Source organism: Pyxicephalus adspersus, chromosome 8 (assembly GCF_032062135.1).
Source record: "Pyxicephalus adspersus chromosome 8, UCB_Pads_2.0, whole genome shotgun sequence".
NCBI classification, from domain to species: domain Eukaryota; kingdom Metazoa; phylum Chordata; class Amphibia; order Anura; family Pyxicephalidae; genus Pyxicephalus; species Pyxicephalus adspersus.
Genome location: NC_092865.1, coordinates 41,992,136 through 42,014,108, shown reverse-complemented (window position 1 = coordinate 42,014,108; position 21,973 = coordinate 41,992,136). Strand labels below are relative to the sequence as shown.

General features: G+C 39.2%; 1 protein-coding gene across 2 annotated transcripts in view; it reads right to left on the bottom strand.

The window, feature by feature from the left end:
* Positions 1–21,169, bottom strand: part of EP300 (E1A binding protein p300) — a 40,682-nt gene extending 19,513 nt beyond the window's left edge. Inside the window, exons 1-14 of one of the 2 annotated variants that reach the window (XM_072420181.1) lie at positions 20,491–21,169; positions 14,023–14,648; positions 10,108–10,269; positions 9,089–9,374; positions 7,859–7,972; positions 6,924–7,175; positions 6,494–6,587; positions 5,431–5,568; positions 4,424–4,541; positions 3,296–3,455; positions 2,652–2,729; positions 1,180–1,301; positions 583–753; positions 27–497 (exon numbers count right to left, since the gene is read on the bottom strand). In XM_072420181.1, the coding sequence (XP_072276282.1) occupies positions 27–497; positions 583–753; positions 1,180–1,301; positions 2,652–2,729; positions 3,296–3,455; positions 4,424–4,541; positions 5,431–5,568; positions 6,494–6,587; positions 6,924–7,175; positions 7,859–7,972; positions 9,089–9,374; positions 10,108–10,269; positions 14,023–14,648; positions 20,491–20,578 (2,880 nt within the window). In that variant the 5' untranslated portion in view covers positions 20,579–21,169. The remainder of the gene's footprint in view (positions 1–26; positions 498–582; positions 754–1,179; positions 1,302–2,651; positions 2,730–3,295; positions 3,456–4,423; positions 4,542–5,430; positions 5,569–6,493; positions 6,588–6,923; positions 7,176–7,858; positions 7,973–9,088; positions 9,375–10,107; positions 10,270–14,022; positions 14,649–20,490) is intronic. The other variant, XM_072420182.1, reaches the window with a different exon arrangement.
* Positions 21,170–21,973: the final 804 nt, after the last annotated feature.

Below are 21,973 nucleotides of genomic sequence, written 5' to 3'. Positions count from 1 at the left end.
AGATAAAAATGGCAAAGCAGACTTACCATAGGGCTTGAGTGAAGCTGAATTGGGGCTGGTGGTGGTGGTGGAGCAGTAGGCGTTGGGACAGGTGTTGACAAACTTGGTTGTGATGGAGGACGAGACAATGGTTGCTGAATTAACTGTTGCTGAGGAGATGTAGTATATGACTGCTCAACACTTGGCATACCAGATGAAGTGCCTGCTAATGAAGGTGCCACTTCAGATGGAGAAGAGCTCTCATTCTGCTGTAACTGCACCAAGGAAGCTGGAGTTGACACATGATCATTAGGTATTAATGCTTGGGATGTAGTCAACCCTGGTGATGTAAGTTGGGGGGTTGGAGTACGGGTTGGAGTACGGCTTGGAGTACGGCTTGGAGCTGGAGATGGTAAATTATGATGGACAGGTGCCACATGACTTTCAAGTGGATTGCCAACAGACTCCTGAGGTATTGCAGGAGAACTTAGAGAACGAGAAGAATTTGTCAACTGCCCCTACAATAAATGCACAAAAAAGCTTAATTATCATGTGAAACAATGTATACATACATACACTATCAAAATAAATACTCAGTCTTACCTGCGTTGGGGGATTCTGACTCATAGACTGGGGCATGGGCATCCCAGAAGAATTGTGTCCTGCAGAGTTCAACACAGACGATGAAACTTGGAATTGATTTGGGGACATGAAACGATTCTGTGCAACCTGAGACACACATGCCGACTGGGGTACATTGGAAGAAAATCCCATCTAAATAAGACAAATTCAATTATAAACCTATTTTGTGTAGAATACAACCTTTTAAATAAAAAAAATCTACACCTTAACAAACAAATGGTTCTTAATATGTTACATCTGTTTTTGACGGAGAAATCCAGTAAATCATTTTCCTAAATACTGGACCTTAGTGGGCTGGTAATTTCTACTTACAACTTTATTTAGCACCATTTAACCAGAACCCTGTGATTCACTTCTAAAACATAGCACCCGATTTTCTTAAAAAGGTTATTTAAAAAAAAAAGTAACAGCAACAAAAAGTACTAAAGTAACCAAAGTACAGTAACAAAAAAAAGTACAGTTTTCACTACATTTGTCTTTAAACATCAGACCAGAGTAAAAACAAAACATTACAAACATTGTCTAACCAGTTCTACAATGTTCCTGCCATTAACAAACCTGATTCATAGGTGCAGACTGTCCTGTCTGCTGTGACATTGGTGCCTGTTGCGATATTGGTGCCTGCTGCCTTTGGATCATTGACTGCAAGGGCATACTGGGCTGTCCAAACTGGTTCATTCCTAAAGCCAAAAGTAAAAACAGTTATCATTTCTCATTGTGAATCCCCACCACTCTTCCAAGAAAAAAAATGTGATTCCACCTCAAGTCATTTAATGTAAAAAGTAAAAAAAAGAATTCCCCCAAAAAGAAGAACGGTATAATCTCAAGTTTATGTGATAGGCCTCAAAAAAAATGCATGGGCCCTTAAAAGTGTAAAACAATTCCATGGCCTTTACTAAACAAGCATGATCTTTTGGGCTGTTATGTTTAGTGAGCCTCATCACCACATTGCTGAATGCTCTGTTTAGAATGTTAAACCTGACAGATTTACTCAACATGCATTTAGTGGCAAACATGATGATTGAGGCAATCTTTTCTTTAAGTGGAGCAAACGCTCGATGAAGCAGGTCATTATTGCAGAAAGGGACAGGCGATTTCCCTTCTGCAACAATATGTCTTACCTGCCTGCTCATTCAGTATTTCTGACAAAAACATGAGTTGTGCATTTAATCCTGGCTTCCCTTGTATGTGCTGGGGATGAATGAACTCCCACACACCCGCATAAACCCGGCATGACCAATCAAGGTGGTCAAAAATAGTCTCTATGAGAAGGAAGATGGCAGTGCCCTACAATAGAACGTATATAGGTGATAGGTATATAGGTATATAGGTAATAACCCACTCAATCAGGGAGAAAGACTCGCTAGATAGTACAATATTTTACAAAGGGAAAACAGTTGGAGGGGTGTTCACAGATGTCTTAACCATTGCTATAAAGCCTTTGATGAAACTGAACAGGAGTTGACAGTACTGTTTTGGTCCAGAAACACCATATGAGTGCTTTAAATAATCCGTTCAAAACTTGCCCAGTGTTCTCTCTCTTTATGAAGGTTTAAGAAAATGTTTCCCTGAAAACGTGCACCTCAGCACCTTACAGATCAAAATTATTAAACTAACGCTTCCACAGTAACAAATTTTATAAATGTACATCATCAGACTTCCAGCGGAGGTAGCAAGTCAAGGAAAAAAACATTTTCTGGGATATACAGTTAAAAGTATCCCTAGTGAGTGGAAATATCACGTTCCATAGCCATCACTGGGACATGAACCTTACTGTAAGGTTTCTGTTTAGCTTCTGCGACAACCAGTAATTGTCCTGATCCACTCAGTGCATCACAGCAATAATATGGGATAATGCGAAGGGTTGCTCCTCCCATAGCATCCCACCAAGGAATGTGATAATTATGCAGTTGCTGGTCTCACAGCAACAGCCAGAAAAAACAGCAACTGGCTGGTGGTCAAATGACTGCGCCATCCACAAAATGTGCACAATAAATAACCATCATCGGTTACAATTTTAGTAGCAGTACCTGGTTGACTTGGCATAGTATTAATCATCTGGTTTTGAACAGAAGATCGCAGAATGTTTGGATCAGAGACTGGACCATCTAAATAAAAGTAGAAACCAATTACTAAAAACAGCAAGTTCTGTGTTTAAATTTAAATCACAAATTAATGAAAACAAATATTCATATTGTAGTATGCTATATCTATACACTGAAAAAACAAAATAAAAGAAAATAAATCTTAAACTAAAAAACAAAAACAGGTAACTATTTGTTAACCTGTAAATGAGTATACGAGCAGTCATTTTTGCAATAGACCTATTTGCAAAGGCTGCAACACAAAATCAGATAAATATTTATGGTGGCATTTCCTGTTATCGGAGTCTTCCTATAAGTCAAGAGTTAATTCATCCAACTGGGCTTTATCAAAATACACCGTTAGTTTTCTGTAGACTGGCGATACAAGGGTAAAACATATAAAACTTTAAATATTAATTAATTTAAAGGGAATAGCACAACAACACTAATATGCTTGCTGGCATTTGTTTCATTAAAATACATTTACCACAATACATACCAACTGATCCCATTAAAACAAGAAAGAGGTAAAGATAAAAACTTTACCCTTGATAGTCTTTAAAATAAGACAAAATAAAAAAAAAACCTACTGGTAGACACGACTGACTGTGCTGGGGGCACACCTAGGCCAAAATTAACTTGTGCGGAAGCATTAGGAACCAGCTGTTTCTGCATCCGATTGCGACGCTTTTCCTCTAGCTCTTTTTGTATTTTGTAAATTTTTTCTGCAAGTAAATGGTAGTATTCAGCCTGAAAAGAACAAACACATTGATTAGCTAAGATGAGGCAAACAAAGTCCTATGACTACAATTTACCTGCTACCCAAGGATGCTGGGAAAGATAGTTTATAAGATATCATTAGTCTTTGTACATACACATACTGCCAAAACATTAAAACTCACTTGCTAATACCCAGTATGTTACAGACCTTTTTATACCACCAAAACAGATGGCGTGCCCAAATAATGACTAGGGAGAGTTATACTTTTAGGAACATCTATGTGAATGCCTTGTATCCAAGCCCACAGCGTGACTAAAGTCTCATTGCCCCGAGTTGCATGTAGAATAAAATGCCTATTATACACAGTTCCAAATTCCAATCTATCACCCAGGCAGAGAATTAAGTAAAACATCAGAATACTGTTACACTTAACATTGGCTGGCCACATACATGTCATTAATTGACAATGTTACAGTTAGGAAGGATAACATGTGCTATTTATACTCTCACCTAATAAATGTCATCCTCTCCTACATAAGCAGTACGAATCCTTTATAGGTATTCTTGTACAATTCTAAAAATGTCATACTGTCAGGTGAAGAATAATGCATAAACACAGTTTTAGGTTATTCTCTTTAATGAACTGGCTCAAATTTGCTAGTACTAGTAACATGCAGGCAAAATGAATAAATCGAACATTACCTAACCCCTCATGTGCCCTAGAAATAACCATGAATCCTAATTCCAGGTGGATTACAGGGACTCAATGTCCTAAATCTGAACCAAGCCCATCCTTTACCTATCCAGAAGGATCCAAGGTCCTCTCCATGAACAGTGAAGTCACAAGCTGCCTGCATTTAAATAGTTTAGCCTGACAGTTTTTACAACGTAGGAATTTTACTTTAGTCACAAAATTGAAAAAGCAAAACCTAAACAGAAAAAGGTAACAATGGCAAAAATAAAAAAGATACAGCAAAACAGACTGCATAGTACTTACTCTGCTATTAGCAGATTCATACATGTCACCTTCCACTTTCCGAGCATATGCTACGAGGTTCTCCATACGCCGGTCTTTCAATGCCGCTGGGTCAGGTGTTGGGAATATGGCTTGCACACTTGTATATATAATAAAAAAGCAAGATTAAGTGGTAAACAAATATGGTACTCATAATTTCATGTGAAATTAGGAATCTTGGAAAATGCAATTATTGTAATTGTCATGGCAAATCAATGCATTAACCTCCCAGAAGCAAGATAACCAATTCATATTATTTAATAGCGATTTCTATTGATCCAGTTGACCACACAAAATTTAGAATAAAAAGGGCAGACCAATATAAATATGGACATACATTGTGTAATTCATTGAGAAGGAAATTACGTAGGAACTGTCAATGGAAAACAAAATCATTAACCCACTGACACACTGACTCTATTTAAAAATCACTCTGAATATCAAAGAATGCACCAATAATGTTCAAAACGGTCTCTACTCAATTCAGGTCTGGGGAACATAGCATCAATTCTTTCATCATCCAGGAAATGCCTACACATTGCGGCCACATGAGGCCAGGTATTGTTGTCTTACACCTAGAGACATTTGGGCCCCTTGTGACTTGGCTGGACTGAGCCATGGGGTTTGTTAAAATGCCACAGACCAGGATTTCAGCCAAAACTGACAGAAAAAAAATGTCAAGATACATGCAAGATGCAAATAAAAATCCACAAGTCCACCAATCTCTATGCCAGGCCATTTAGATGAAACTGGGCAGTGTAGGAGGACCTAGAAGTTTGGGTCTTTCCTATTGTTTTGCGGTCTAAAACTTTAAAACTTAAAGGCAATCATCTTTACTATTAGACTATGCATTTTTCTACGTATAATAATAATAAAATACAAATTGATAACATAACTGTACTGCTAAACGATTAAATTAAATGCTTGAGTATGTAATGATTTTAACAAATTCAACAAGAATGAAAATAAGAAAGAGGTTAACTGCTTACAGTTTGTGAACAAGATGGTTTCTTAAGTCCTGGGTTATATCTTCATGCCACTGTTTTCGGCCCCCAACACTTGATGGTGGATTTGCTGCAGGCATGGATCCTAGCTTTGAAGTGCCCCCGCCATCACCAAGAAGAGAGCTGAAAATGCAAACATAAAAATATTATTCTTTGGCAACTCAGTCCAGAATTTATCAAATCCTAAACCAAAAAATAAACATTTTGGGCGGTACTTCAATTGTTTGGATCCCAAAAGAATAAGCTTCTTTTGGCAAATCCCCCCTATCTTGTTTCTAGAATGGAAATATATAGCCAGTATATGATTCTCCAGTGAACAGATTTGACCAAATCAGTGTGTTGCTGCGTACTTGTGTGTGCACTGCGTGAGGATAGCACATTCATTTAAATGGACTGCCCAACCGTGCGCACATAAATGTAGTGCATACTTGAATTTTTTCCAAACACAGGGCACATCAAAGAACTGCAGTCATTGTCAATGTGCTTTTGGCATGTTATTACCAACAGAGCACACCAACATACGTGCTGTGCATCACCACACATGGAATTACCTAGAGGAGCTCAGAATTGCATATCTCATAGGGATAGATGTTTTACCTGTAACTATCTAAACAGACAAAATTGGTTATGTGAATCAGGAAAATTGTATTTCTATGCTACCTTGTGCTGGATGTTTCCCCTACCCTGCATAGGAAGAGCTCATATCAGATTCAGCTTTTAGGCTACAGCTAGGTACCCAAGGACGTATTCACACCGTTTTCCTGACATACAACACAATTATATCGTGTGAACATGTATTTGAGGTAGAAATGGCACAATTTTCAATGCAGATGAATAAATTCTTTAACATAAAAATTTAATGCATATTGAAAAGGAAAAACGGATGCATAGATGGATCTATAAGCAAGTATGCCATGTGGACAGAAATTCTTTTCTAAGTGCAAATATAGGAACGTGTGAAAAAGGTCAGTACCCTAAATTCATTGAAAAATGCTTTGTATTACACTGCTGAGACAGTACCCATTTTGAAAATGGTGGGAAAACTTACTTTTGAGAGTTCATGCCTAAATGCAGAACAGAATCGGGAAGCAAGTTAGAGCTCTGAACATCAACCCCGCCATTGACATCCATTGAATTTGCATCTGTAAACACAGAAAAAAAATCTTAGTGACAAATAAAAAAAATGTAAAATTAGGTAACTTGGAAAACAAATGTCAGATTGAGAGCGGCCTATCAGTTTTTTTTTTTTTTTTTTTTTTTAAAAAAAGCAAATTTAGCCACATCTTGAAAAGGCCATGTTTTATATAACATGCTAAATACGCAGATGCTGATTCACTATTAGTGTAACAAAGGAAACAGAAAAAGCATAATGGAATAACATTGTGAATAAAAAAAAGAATAAAACAGAAAACCTCCATAAATTAAACCTCCGTTTAAATTATAACACACAATGATAAGAAAATAAACACAACACTTACTGATTGAGTTCATTGAGCGAAGTGCCTGAGTTGGCTGTCCTGGTTGCTGGCCCTTGTTAACCTGTGGATGAGATTGGGACTGCATCTGGTTCCCCTGATATGGTAATCCCAAAGCTGCATAAGCCCTCTCTATAGAGCTTGGATCAATCTGGTTATTAGAATTAATGGAAGGTGTTGGCTGTTGGTTCACATTGCTGGCAGCACTCACAGTCCCTGTAGTCCCAACAGTTATTGGTGGGTTACCAAACAAAGCTGTAAAGAAAAATTACCATTATTAAAATATTAGGTTGATTTTTTAAATATAGAAGTAATGACATTTAAATGTTTCAATGTTCATTAAAAACATCTATGTAGGCTTCAGCTCCATGTGCTGCAGCCCCATTCTAATAGGCAAGACATCCAATGGAGTATGGCACACCCATAGGTTAAATTGCACACACAGAAGAGATCTAAAACTACAAAAGTAGCAATTTAAAAACCTAATATACAGTGATGTTTCGAATAATAGAAAAGTGTTAAAAAAGCTCAAAATTCCTTTACAGAAAGTGAAAAAAGGGATTATTAGAGGCTGTTCAAAAAAAAAAAAAGCAGTGCCTGCTAACATTAACTGAAAAAAATGTTTCAAAATTTTGCTTTCCTTTGCATCACTGAATATTTAGTTGTATAAACTCTGCACTGCTGCACATCTGTGTTGCATGCAGTTGACCAAGTTCTGGCACCTGTGAACAGATATTACAGCTAAGAATGATCTGACTGATTATTGGCTGAGTCTTTGCCATTTTGACTATTATTCCATCTATTGGAATGGTAGTTTTCAGTATTCTTCCACTTCTTTAAGGTTTTGGTTACCATTTTAGAGCACTTGAAATCATTTTAGCTGGGCAGATGATAACTTTTGGCACAATGTAAACACTCTATAATGGTCATGTACATACATTGTTGGTTACGCTTATCCCCAGCATTCTTCAGTGGTAAACAGACCGGGCAGTCATGACGAGTACAGTTCTTCCAGTGGGAAATGATCTGTCTTGAAGAGGCACAGTGTGCAACTAAAAACACAAAAAGGTTTCAAATTCACATTACTGTAAAACCAATACATAATAAAACAGATTAAACTTCTTGAAATATTTATGGAACTCCTAATGTTTTACAACATTTGATTTCCATGTATAAATGAGTACAGTTCACTAAATGGAGCATAACTTGCACAAGATTCGGAGTTGGGTCTTTGTATTAACATGACCTCATGTTGAGCCTTTCTAACAACTCTACAAATGAGATTTCAATGCCATCTAGTGGAGTATAGGGACACTAACAACTTACTTGTATTGTCTGGTTATAACAAAATGCTTATTTTAACTATTGTCAAAAGGTGAAGATATTTAGTAATAAAACATTATCAAGGTCCCCACATAATATAAACATATTTTTTAATCAGGGTTGTTAATAGTGAGGTTTGTATTCACTTTTTCCTGCTTCACATTCTGCATTAGAACAAACTGCAATCTCCTATTTGGGGGATTTTAAAGTCCCAGTAAAGCTTAAATAGCAGCATTGCTGGCTCTTCAGAGAACTGTTGGGGTACCTTTGTTTTACTCGTCCTCCATTACAGCACTTGCATCAGAACAGTGCTCAAATGGATTAAGTGAGATGGAATATTTTGTGCAAAGGACACCCCAAAAATCATCAGTTTGTTATATCTGCTCCCAGCGCATCACACACAACCACAATTCTGGGCCAACATAACAAAAAAAACAGCCTATGTGGTTCAGCATCTAAAATGATTTAGTTCAAAATACCTGGAATAAAAATAAAATAAAGACCACCCCAAGTGCAACTTACATTTTTGAGGTTCCTTGGCAAGCCCGTTACATTTGTTTATAAAAATGTAGATTTTGTGTATTTGTAGCACATATTTATAATTGGTACTACATTAAATTGAACAATACCAGGCACAAGCTTTTCTCACACATTACCTTACCACTTAAGACCTATGTGTCTCCACTACTCCACTAAAAACTAAGCAAATTAAACAGGGGAAAAAAATTGGACTGGCCTCTTACATAGGCAGAATTAGCGTTCAAAAGGACAAAAAAAAACCTTTATACAAAATTAAAACATTTCATAATAGGATTAATAATAGTAATATTAATATTAAAACAAACCTTGGCATGTTTTTCCAGCCTGGCAGTGAGTCATGTGATTCAGCACATTCTTCATGGTACGGCAATGAGGCAAGTTGCACTGGCGCACCTCCCCACTGGCTTGTTCTCTTCTCTGGCACTTATGAGCATGTAATAAAAGAACTAGTTGCTGCTGGATCAGCTTTCGCTTTTCAGGATCTGCTGTAGGTGCTCCAGAACCAATTCCCTGTTGAGCACTAGGACCCATACTTTGTGGGTTTGCAGCAACAATGTTGGCTTGGGGAATCTGACCAGATGACTGTTGATCCTGAAAGTTTGGAGAAAAGAAAGGCAACATAGGTATGTTAAAATGAATGATTGTTCAGTGAAGAAAGAATTATGTTGCACATATGAACTAGATCAACTTGTCCATTTAAAAAAATTTGTCCAAAAATGTTTTAAAAAAAGTCTAACTTTTGTTATTGAAGCAATTTGGTATAAAAGGAACACTGAAAATTAATTGGGACAATGTGGTAAACTGACTCTCAAAACAATAAGCTAAAGGATCTATGTTTGCAAAAAACAGTAAAGTTTAATTAAAAACTTACAGCGCATTGATAAACTTACTGCAATTCTGAAACAGCACAGGCATTATGAATAAAACGGAGAGGGAATTATAATTTTTTTTTTAATGTTTTCCACAATCTTTGTTAAAATTAAAGGGAAACAAACACTGTTAGTATATGCAAAACTATTACTATAATTGGCCCTCTGTCATATCTAATAGGGCCTAGGAAAAAGAGGACCAATGGTCAGCTCTACTAGATCAATTTCAGTGAAGAGAGTAAGACAGGAGAACAAGAAAGGTGTAAAAACACAAAGGGATTTTAGTCTCTAAAGTTCACAAATCCATATACCGGCTTATGTATTCTGCATAACTGAATCAAGGGTCCAAAATAATTAGGCCGCATAACACATAGAATGAGTAAAGGGTGTTTAAAGGGCAGAGGTCAGCAACAGCAACCTTCATATTTCCCCACAACCAGCTCTGCAATGCTTACCATGTTTGTCAGACTACTTCCAGCTTTCTTGTCCAATGAAAACTCTGAAACACTCCGTAGAGCAGCTTTGTTCTGCATTTGTAGGCTAATACCTGGAGTTCCTTCTTGTGGACATGAATTCTGTCCATACCCATATGGATTAGAATTGTTCATCATTCCAAGCTAGAAAGGAAAAACAAATAATTCACTTTAGGGAAATTTTGCACTAAATCATGCAAACATAAAAAGTCTAAACCAAAGCCAACATAAAATTAAAATCAATGCAGTCCACATAACAAAGAAAGTTTAAAAAGCTCCTTAGTGCTGGTTGGGGTGGGGGTGTTGGGTTGAGGTAGGAGCAAAGTTTCATTGCGACTCCAAAAGGGCAACTAAATAAAATTCCCAGATATCTGTCCAACAACTTCTAACAGTTATTACTATATGGATATGCAAATGGGAAGTTCAGTAGAAATAAATGGGACACCTAAACCACATGCTAACACACACACATAGGTGTAAAGCCTACAAAAATCTTTGATGACAGCAGTAGATGGATCTTCCCCTATCGTCTCTGCTGTGACACACCTCATGTCTCTGATGACTGATCACAGAGACTTGGAAATCCTCCCCCTATTTCCAGAGGATACATCTTGTGCAGCCCCTGGAGAGACATCAGGGGGGGGTAAGAAGTGGGATACCAGTTGGAGGTAAAGGTAAGAAGAAAAAGTACTAGACACGGGGAGGAGAGGGAGGTTTTTGACGATGGCCAAAGCTGAGCTTTAAAGAGAACTGTACACCAACTTTTTAGCCTAGGAGGCTCCTGGCTGCTCCTTCTCTGGATGTCCAATCTTGAGCAAGTGACATTTTCAAACAATAGAGGGGAAAAAATGCCATCCTTATGCATGCGCTGTGAGATTGGCACTTTTTTTCTCCCCTTTACAGCAGGCTACATCACTTAATCTTGCGCCTGAGCAGTGCGAGTTCAGATAACTTAGCCAGAAAGAAGAATACGGACAAAGATAGCAGTGCATTTTCCGAAGCGGGATGAAGATGTGTGTAACAGGACGGCGCAGAACCCAATCAAGGACATCTATGGCCAGTGAGTAAATAAACAACATTCTTTGGTATTACTAAAACAAAAATAAAACTATATAAAAAAACTGAAGCTGGGCTGAGTCTACGGCCCTGGATAAGAATTTATGTTGCTAGTACAGAAAGGCCAGCTGAACACCCATCTGGTCCTATGTAGGTGCCTAGGTCACCTCATGCAATTCAGCTCCGGGTACATCAGAGAGCAATGTGCAGTTAATCTGCCAGGATAATGAGGGAAATCATTGTCTAATACACATTCTTCAAACACTAACCAAAGAAAAATGATTTATATACGTCGGGTTGCATAAAAGCCCAGCTAGACTTCACAAAAGTGAACTACACATTGAGCTTTATGCCTACACAGATAGGTACTTTATTATTATTGGTATTATCTGTGAAATAGAAAGTTTTAATATATTGTAACTTTCATCTAAATTTATTTTCCTCCAACTTTATAATCCTGGTGACAACACTGAAATTCATACACACTGCCCATATGTGATAATCAAATATGGAATAAGGGAAGTTGCAAACCATTTATCTATCTGCCTGCTATAGTAAATTATTTAAAAAATGAAAATGAATTTTGTTAAAGTTGTGAAAAAATGCCTCATACAAAGTAGGGTATTTAGGTCTTTGATGATCATAAAGGTCATTGAGTAAAGGAAATCGCAAAAGTGTAAAATGAGAAAGTAAATCTTTTTCCACTACAACCTTCTAACATGAACTAGACTCGTGTGTTGCCTGTCCCATAATAATCATAGAGAAAGCAAAGGAAAACTTTGTCCACGATAAAAGGCAAAGCTTAAAAAAACATCTTCAAGTAGCAATTGCCAAAACGGAAAAGAATAAATTAGGAACATATCTACAATAAAGGAGGCTTGGTTATATATTTGGTTGAAAAGGTCCCATCATTTTTTTTCCACTCTTTTTTTAAAATTACGAACTGCAATATTCTGGAAGAAAGAAAGAGTGAATTTGACAACTGTCAGGAGCCAACAACTTTTAGGCTGTTTAAAGTGTGTTTGGTTTCTTTAAGGCAGGGCACCAACAAAAGTGTTCACTTTTTGTACATACCTGCACATCCACCCAGTAAATTTTATTAAGGAAATTAAACCAAGAAACAATTAAATGTTAACCCTCATAAATAGTGTTTCTGCTCTGACATTCCGTCTTTATAGAGCCAAGCAAACTGATTGTTAGCGCTATCCTTACCTTACTAACACTATCATGGATAACAGAGAATGCTGCCAGGCATACAGCACTAAATGTATACTTGTTACAAGCTTGAAGCTAATGTAAACATTAGTGCTGGAAGTCTGTTGTCAAAGAAAATGGTGAGAAGGTGCTGCCGGATGTTTTTTTTTTTTTTTGGTAAAGTTATGGTAGTTTGGGAAGTGTCTTTAGCTGGGCAAATTTTTTGCCATGCTCAGTACTGAATGATTTTTCCATCATATTGGTGGTGACACTAGATGTTTGAGAGTTTTTTTCCCGTAAAATGCATTAATACGTCTTAATGCATTAAAGCATCATACAAGTTGACTCCCATTGGGTGTATATTATGGAAGATATATTAAAGTATCAATATCCTAAACTTTCTGTAACATGTATGACTATTCTGGTACATGATACTTTCCCCACCTCCTAGATTGTAAGCTTTTCGGGGGAGGGTCCTTCTCTCGTCCCGTGTCACTGTCTATCATTTGCAACCCTTATCTAATGTACAGTGCTGTGTAAAATGTTGGCGCTATATAAATCCTGTTTATTATTAATATTAATAATAATATTTATGATATTGGGAGTAACTAGGTCTACTTCAATCAGTGACTGCCCTGCCTGATTTAATATATTGTCTTGTTAAGAATAAGTGTTTTTTATGCAAATATTTAAGAACAGTTCTTTTTTTCTACTGTAATCTGTATATATTACCATTATGTGTTTTTTTTTTATATACATGAAAGTTACAAGGCCAGCAAAAATCCCCAACATAAAATACCAAAAACAGTCAAAAATTTGGAAGCCCAAAATGATTACCTTATGGCACTACTGCTTAGAAGTTTGAAAGCCTAAAAATATTCTTGTTAAGTGAATAAAGAGATCCATTAGTCTAGTGTAAAATATCAGGAATTGTTCCAGCGTTTGTCTTCCTCATCACATTTTGGGTTGATAACTGGGTTTTTTTAGCAAAGCAAAGGACACTTTTTATTTAAAATGACCCTGTCACCAATCCTGTCTGATCACGCCTGCATTGTTCCCGCACCAACACCACCAAGTAATGGGGGCGCAATATCTATCTCTACCCACTGACCCCCATGTGGGCAGCACCTCTTCCACTGACCATTGATTTTGGGGAAAGGAGTGCATCTCTAAACCACCACTCATGTATGATAAAGTGCACCTCTCCTAACTAGGGACAGGGAGACACATGAGTTTGTCAGGTTTTTTTTTTTTTTATTAGATCAACATGGAAGTGTTAAATGGCACTGGGTGAAAAAAGTGGGGAAAATACTATGTTTCTACCATGATAATGTACATTTAAAATGTAAAAGAAAAGTTTAGGAAAGCCAGATATTAAGAAAAGTCTCAGCTGTTTCATATTTCTACATTAAAACATCCTGCAATCTCCAAGTCAGTATTGAAAAGAAAATCTGTAGGCTGTGCCTAACGCATTAGGTTGCCAGTTCCAAATGGAAAGAAAAATTACACAATAATTTCACATTTGGGGAAATGGGTAAAGGAGGACATCTTTCTTATTCCAAATATGTAAAATAGTATCAAAAATCAAGTAATATATATTACATCACATATGTTTAATAGAAATGTAAAACATTTCAACAAACTAACCTTGTTTATGGCTGTTGTCTGAGGACTTCTTGCTCCAGGTTGACCTCCCATCTGTGGTCCACTTTGCTGCAGTGTATCGCCTAATAGGTTACTAAAGTTACCCATTCCTTGATTATGGTATGCCACACCAGGCTGATGTCTTCCAATGCCAAGAGACCCATTCATCATTTGTCCTTGGGTCATGTTTTGTCCATTTCCACCTGTGATCATCCCTGGATTCATGCCCATTCTTTGCTGGGCCATTGGGTTGTTTAAAGAGAGCATCATTCCTGCTGCTGAGGAGCCTAATGTCTGGGAAGGACCTCCTGGATTGGCTCCATTACCCCCAATGCCTAAAGATGGTGAGGACATTCCTGTCTGAGTCACTGGACTTTTAACCATATTGCTCAGAAGCCCAATACCAGAGCCCGCCTGGGACACTTGCTGTCCAAGACCCATAACCATGTTTGTAGTACTTCCGCCCAGTAAAAGTTCGGAGAGTTGTTTATGCTTAGCAGCTGCATCAGGTACAATACCTGGACTCATGTGACTCTGATTAACATCTCCACCATTGCTTAGAGAACACTCATTTGAGCTAATTAGCTCATCAGGAAGATCATGTTCCAAGTCGAAAAAGGACACATAATCTAAAAAAACAAAACAAACAAAATAGGGGAAAAAAACAATTATACATTATTGTAATATCTTTACAAACCACCTGAAAAAGAAATTTTTGTTTTCATACAAAGAATGCACAGAAAAAACATGCTAATTTCCTATGTTCTACACTTAACCAAAACATAACATGTCAAAAAATAAGGCCCTGCCAAATGCTAATACCATTTATTCAGTGGCAGCATATTTTGAGGCCTGTTCAGGAGAGCCCCCAACCATTATACAGAATTAAAGTTGATGAGAGTCGTAACATTACCATACACTTTATTTGTAACTTGTCCTAGGAAAATCAATGGGAATGCAAATCCTTCTAAAATTACTTTGGTATCCAGGTCATTTTATGTATGAAGGAATCTAGTGCCAGTAGTAACGAGCATTTCAGTTCCAAGTAGTTGTGAATAACATACTGGTACATTTTTCACCTTTATAGGGTGGGTTTACACCATACTGATCAGTCAAAATTAAAGGGCATCCCCAATCAGAAGCAAAAATAAGACTATAAATGCCCATATGCATTCACAATATATTTTCTCTGCACACTGACTTCCTCCCACATCCCAAAAAGATGCAGTTAGGTTTTTTGACTTTCCCCAAAATTGGCCTTAGACTGCGTTAATGACATATGACTATGATGGGGAAATTAGATTGTGAACTCCTCTGAGGGAGGGGTGGTGACATGAACTTTGTGAAGGGCTGCGTAATATGTTAATGTTATGCAAATACAAGTTTTTAATAGGGTCATACTAGCCACTGGGAACAATCCCAATCTCCATGCCTAAACTGTCAATCAATGTCCCCGATACCCACAGGACACAGGTAAGCCCAAAGTGTGTGAGAATGTGTGTGAATCAGCCTTCTACCATATCCCCTACAGTGGGAAGGAAGTGCTAAAATTAAACTTTACAGAGGCCCCAAATCTATGGTGACAATATTAAATAGAATGTTAAAGTCCATGAAAAGTCAAAATGTTTTTCCTTTAAATTATGGAAGGTTCACAATCCTTACCTAGGGTATGCAAATTGTCTCCCACTAGGGAAAAAGAAGATGCTCAATCTCCCCATCTGGGCTACACATGGTAATAACTTATTAGGGCTTGTGCAGGAAAGGATGTTAAGGCAGCAAGTAGAATGTCCACACTGCCTACTATCATACCCATATGCACATCGCTCCTGCACATACTACCCACTAAACACATATTTTAAGCACTGTTTGTAATATCAACCATCTTTCATTTAATGCTCAGTAACCAACATTTTTTTTTTTTGGGTCAATAATGGTGCCATAAATATTTCAGGTCAAAGCCACAATGTGGTTGTCCAAGTTTATGGTCTATGCCACGGGTGCCCAACAGGTGGATTGCGATCTAGCGGGAGTTCACAAAGGCAACGTGAGTAGATCATGGAGCCCTGCCTTTTCAAATAATACCTCCTGTGTGAGGAAGAGTTTAAGTCCAAGTTTTCATTGTTGGTAGATCATTTTGACTTGGTCATTTTAAAAGTAGCTTGCAAGCCAAAAAAGAGTGGGCACCCCTGATCTATGTTATTCTAATATTATTTAGACCTGTAGGGTAAGAAGAGTATATTTGAGCACACCTGGTTAAAAGTAGGTAGGGCAACATTGAAAAAATGTAATAAATCGCAGTTGTTCGTGTCATAGGTATCCAGTATCTCCTACAACTGTGTCGGTTTTCTACCATCCCCACCTCCCCCATGTTTTGTTGCAACTTTCAAATTGCCACCCCTTAGTGTATCCAATATTTCCATGCCCATTTCCCCTTTTGTATTATGCCTCAACTGACCAGTGCCCCTTTAATATAACCCATCTTTTGTAAAGACTGCAGTTACTTGTAATAGTGCTATCGGTTTAAATAATAAACCAGTTAAAAATGTTTGCAAACCCCACTAATGTGAACTAAACCAGAAAACCTACAACCCGGATATTAGGGATCCCCTGTCAGCTGCAAATATTTAAAGATCTTTAGAACTGATAATTCAGGGTTCCAAGCTCTGTGTAGAAGGTAAAAGCAAACATAGTGAGTGGGGAACTATAATAGGGACACCTACTGGGGTCTCTCTATGGGCCGAGTTCCCTTACCTTGGAGAGATTCCCACACCTTTTATCAAATATCAAAAAAAAGAAACAAATGGAGATTTTTTTGATATATAAAATAAAATTGGGTCACAATAGTCTATCCCACCCAGAGTGCCTCTGCCTGGAGGCTGCTGTGTCGCTCCTTAAAATGAAAAGGTTAGTGGAGTTGGCTGGAAACATAACTGCTGTGAGTAAATTGCTCCACAGTGGTTGTAGGTACAGAAGTCAGCAAATTCATGTTTTAAATCTTATTTACTAGTAAGGAATATGAAAATATTCCAATTGGCAAAGTCAAATGCTCCCTATGTGTATTAGAAGATGTATCAGAAGCTGCCCTGACTGGAGGATAGCGAGCATCATCTAGCTTTCCTTCATACCCCAAGCCTTTCCTTCTCACCTATTGGATTTAAGTTCCTCCAATCATGGAGGCTCCAAGTCACATGCAAATGCAGCCAGCCTCCAACCTCCAAACTGACTTCTATCCATCTATCCTAAGACTTTCGAAGATTTGATAATTCCTCAAAAGATCCAGTTAGTTTATGAATGAAGTTAACCCATCTCCTGAACAGTCCCTCAATGGTTCCGAGTTTAGAAAGTCAGGAAAGCCTGAGGACAATGAAGTATGGGCGATCATGGAGGGATGAAGGATTTCTAGCATCCTCAGACATGAACAGGTAGGTTTACAGCTTCTCAACTCATTTCACCCTTCAAAGAGGAAAGGTAGCGATAATCTGAATACCAACTCATAACTGCTATTGCAGTCTCGCTGTTGACTAATTAGTTATCTGCCTACCGACCCATCTCCCTTCTCCCATATGTATCCAAACTTCTTGAACGCCTCGTCTACAAAAAACTCACCGATTACCTGAACACCAACTCTCTCCTTGACCCTCTCCAGTCTAGTTTTAGAGCTGCCCATTCCACTGAAACAGCCCTTACTAAAGTGGCCAATGACCTCATCAGAGCTAAATTCCAAGGCAACTTTTCCCTGCTCCTTCTCCTTGATCTTGCCTCTGCTTTTGACACTGTTGATCATCCCCTTCTAATACAAATCATGCGCTCCATTGGTATCAGTGACACTGCTCTCTCTTGGTTTGCTTCCTATCTGTCTGACCGCTCCTTTCAAGTTTCTTTCAATGGTAACTCCTCCTCACCCACTTTCCTCCCTATTGGTGTTCCCCAAGGGTCAGTCCTTGGACCGGTTCCCTTTTCTCTGTACACCTCCTCTCTCGGTAGTCTCATATCCTCGTTTGGGTTACAGTAGCATCTGTATGCTGATGACACCCAAATTTGTCTGTCCACCCCTGACTTGTCTCCCTCAGTCCTGGATAAGGTCTCATTCTGTCTTTTGAAACCATCACTACTTCCCACCACTACATATCTCCCATCCTATTGTATGTAAATTCCTCCACCTACTAGATTGTAAGCTCTTTGGGGCAGGGTCCTCTCCTCCTGTATCACTGTCTGTATTAGTCTGTCATTTGCACAACCATATTTAAATCCTGTTTAAAAATATTAATATTAATAATGGTGCCATTTTTGCCACCAGAAATAAGCAGCACCAACAGCATCTGCCAGCACCTGCCATTCGGTCCCATCTTGTTAGAACATCCAACCCCCCATGAAAAACTAACCATGATTGAAGGGTAAAAAGAGAAGATAAACAGGGAGCCGATTGTAGACCTGAATAAAGGGTCATGTAAATACTGTAATATCTCAGGAAAATGCAGTTCATAGCCTTTCTTATGATGTGTAAAATCATGTTCCGCATATGACACAATACTCTATTGCCTGGGTAGGACTAAGCAAAAAGGATAGTGCATAATGAAATGGGCAACATTTAGCACATTCATGTTTATGAAATATAATTGAGAATGGAGAAGAGGGAATAGCCGAAGCCCTATGTTGGGGCTGAAAGATCATAAAACAAGGAATATAGAGCTGAACAACATAGAATGTGGAAAGTCAATACTGACTGGAGAGAGATTGTGGACAATGGAGAAAGAACTGTAAGAAAAGTTACTGCACAAGAATATAGTATGACAATGGGGGAGAGATGCTAGAAAATATAGCATGGCCATTGCTGGGGGAGAGAAGCTAGAGAATATAGCATGGCCATTGGTTGGGGGGGGCGGGGCGGGGTGAGATGCTAGAGAGTACAGCATGGCCATTGGTGGGGGAGAGAGGATAGAGAATATAACATGGCCATTGGTGGGTGGAGAGATGATAGAGAATATAGCATGGCCATTGGTGGGGGGAGAGATGCTAGAGCAGGCATGGGCAAACTACGGTCCTTGGCCTGTATGCAGCCCAACAGTGATGTTTCTCCGGCCCTTTGGGTGGTCCATGGCTCTGGCCGGTGCCACCCCGAGCAGGGTCAGGAGAAGGACCCCGCTGGGGGTGGGGGGGGGGGGGCGCACTGGCGCGCACCGGCCAGAGCGACAGAACACGTCCTCCAGATCGGAGCCTGCGATGGGAGAGATGCTAGAGAATACTGCACGGCCATTGGTTGGGAGGAGAGATGCTAGAGAATACTGCACGGCCATTGGATGGTGGAGAGATGCTAGAGAATACTGCACGGCCATTGGATGGTGGAGAGATGCTGGAGAATACTGCACGGACATTGGTTGGGGGGGGGGGGGGGGATGATAGGGAATATAGTATGGCCATTGGTGGAGAGAGAATACTGTATACACAACAGGGAATAAATACAGACACTGGGGCAAGCAACAACACTGAGGGGTGGAGAGGGCTTTGTGATGCACCAAAATTGGAGACAAAAATGTGGGCTGTGTGTTTAAAGAGACCCTGTCAAAAAAAAAAGGAGACCTGAAAGGAAGATCCTCTCGTCTACTGGTCACAACAAGATGAACAAGCTGACAAAATGAACCACTGCTTTTGGGGCAACAGGTTTTCTATTCACCTGGAAATATCGAATGCCTGTAGTTGACTGGGGAATGGTACAGCAGAGTATTTTAATAAGAAATACAGCTTTAAGGAGGAGAAGAACACGGACAATGATTATAATTTCACCACTAAGATGTGAGCACTGATAAATGAACATCATGTGTGCCCAGGTCAGCATTGCAGTACATATTTCTGGAAGTAGTTGGATATGCTTTCCTGCGTTTTTCACCCCTCCAACAATAAAAAAGACATGTACAATCTCCCTTTGCAACATACAAAAGAAAGGCCGGTGATTGCTGGGCTGTGAATCGTGTGTTATGAGCAGCTGGTCAGGGCTGATCATTTAGATTGAAGCTCTGCTCTATGCACTGATCATGTCCTATACAAAATGACATACATCAAACTGCACAACTTACACATCACAATCACACAAAACACCACTGGAAAGCCAGATGACAGTGTCAGCTTCCCTCCATGCATGGGCTGGATTTAGAAAAAAAAAAAAAAAGTAATTGGGAAGAGCAGGCAAGACAAAGCCTTATGGCCTAGTGGAAGAGACAAATGACTGCAAAGGAATCTGATTTGTGTCCTCACATACAGGATGAGTGATGTCTCTGCTTTTGTTCAGTAATGATAAATCCAATGTATGTATGAGCTGATCACTAAGAATCTACTTATACACATAAGCCTTTTCCATGATGTATAAAATAGACATAAAACGAATAGATTTGGCCTAATGCATTGATTTATATGCATGTTCAGGCAGCGATCCACACACAATACAGCAAACAAGGCGAATGTAGGAGAAACCATTACCTTCCCCATTGCTGGAAGACAGGGCAGGAGAAGACATCTTGGGCTTCTTAGCCGAAGGAGGCCCGGCATCAAGCAGATTTTCAGCCATGACGTTTTTTTGCCATCGCCACTCCAATGCCCTAGAAACAGCCTGCCATTAGGCACCATGTATAGCCGGGCAGACCTATTGACGCTTCATAGATCGCTCATTAATACAGAGGAGACACATCCATCTGTGAGCCCGGTACAGCACAGTCCCAGCGCTTTACACCAATGGACACAGAAACTTCACAGCACGCAGGGCCTCTCCATACATCACACGGGGACGCCGCACATCCTCGGCGCAGCAGATGGCATGATCGCACGAATACTGCACTTTGCTACTTGCGGTTTGTCGGCCTACATAGTCCCGGTGTAGGCAGCGGAGGGGAACGGATCGCCGAGACCGATGATGGAGCTAGGACAAGATAAAGGCTCTTTCAATTATCCCCCGGGCTCGGATCGCCACTGCTCTATCACAGGCTTATTTTTCTTGTTGCTTCTCCCAGATGGGGGCTTCGAGGTGGATTACAATAAGAAACACGTGCTGTTCTGTAAATCGTTCTTCAATGTAAAGGCGTCGCAGTACGTATACATATCAAGCCCGGAAACCATCCCTCACACACAAACAAAATGGCGGCTGTTGTTTCTTCCTGCAACTGTGTGTAGCTGGGGCACTAGGGGCCGGAAACCACGTCAGAGCAGAGTCATGAAAAGAGCCTTCCCCTCCCTGTGGGGACGGGCCATCAAACTTGGCCGGGTTCTCCAATTGGTTGCCCATAGAATACAAGGCAAGGTTTTAGGGCATTTAAAAAAAAAAAAGCCCTTATGGCGTTACCCTGCATTCTGTACCGGGCTATTGCTGTACTTTGGTCAGTCATAGCACAATGCTTTGTGGCCCATGAAGGTTACACATTGTGGCAATGCTGCTCAAAGTTGTGGAAATGTGTGTTATGTTGGCTGGTATTTTTATTTTTTCCTAAGGGTTGCAGTCTGTTTATCTTCTATGTTTAGAAGGTATGAGAAAATGATTATTATTTATTTTGTTACAGGACACACAAGATGCCACAATACAAAACAAGCATTGCCCTAATAATAACAAAATAATATGGGGCATTACTTGTGATGAATAAACACTGTGCTGCATTTTCCATAATATTTTCTTCATATTATTTTTGTTATTTTCTCCATACTCCTGGATAGAAAACTTAGAAATACAAAATTGTGAGCAGGCAAGTTTATTGTGGAGGTGACCATTAATGTTCCTTCTGCTATAAAATAATCTCACCTGCTTGTTTGCAGTTTTTTGTATATGTACACTAAGCTCGTTGCAGTTCTCTCCATTGGCTTCTATTTTCACCTTAGAATCAAATTCAACCTCCTGTGCTTTGCCTTCAAATCCCTACACAGTTCTTGTCCCACTTACCTTTCTAACCTGGTAAAAAAATACTCCCCCAGCCGCTCT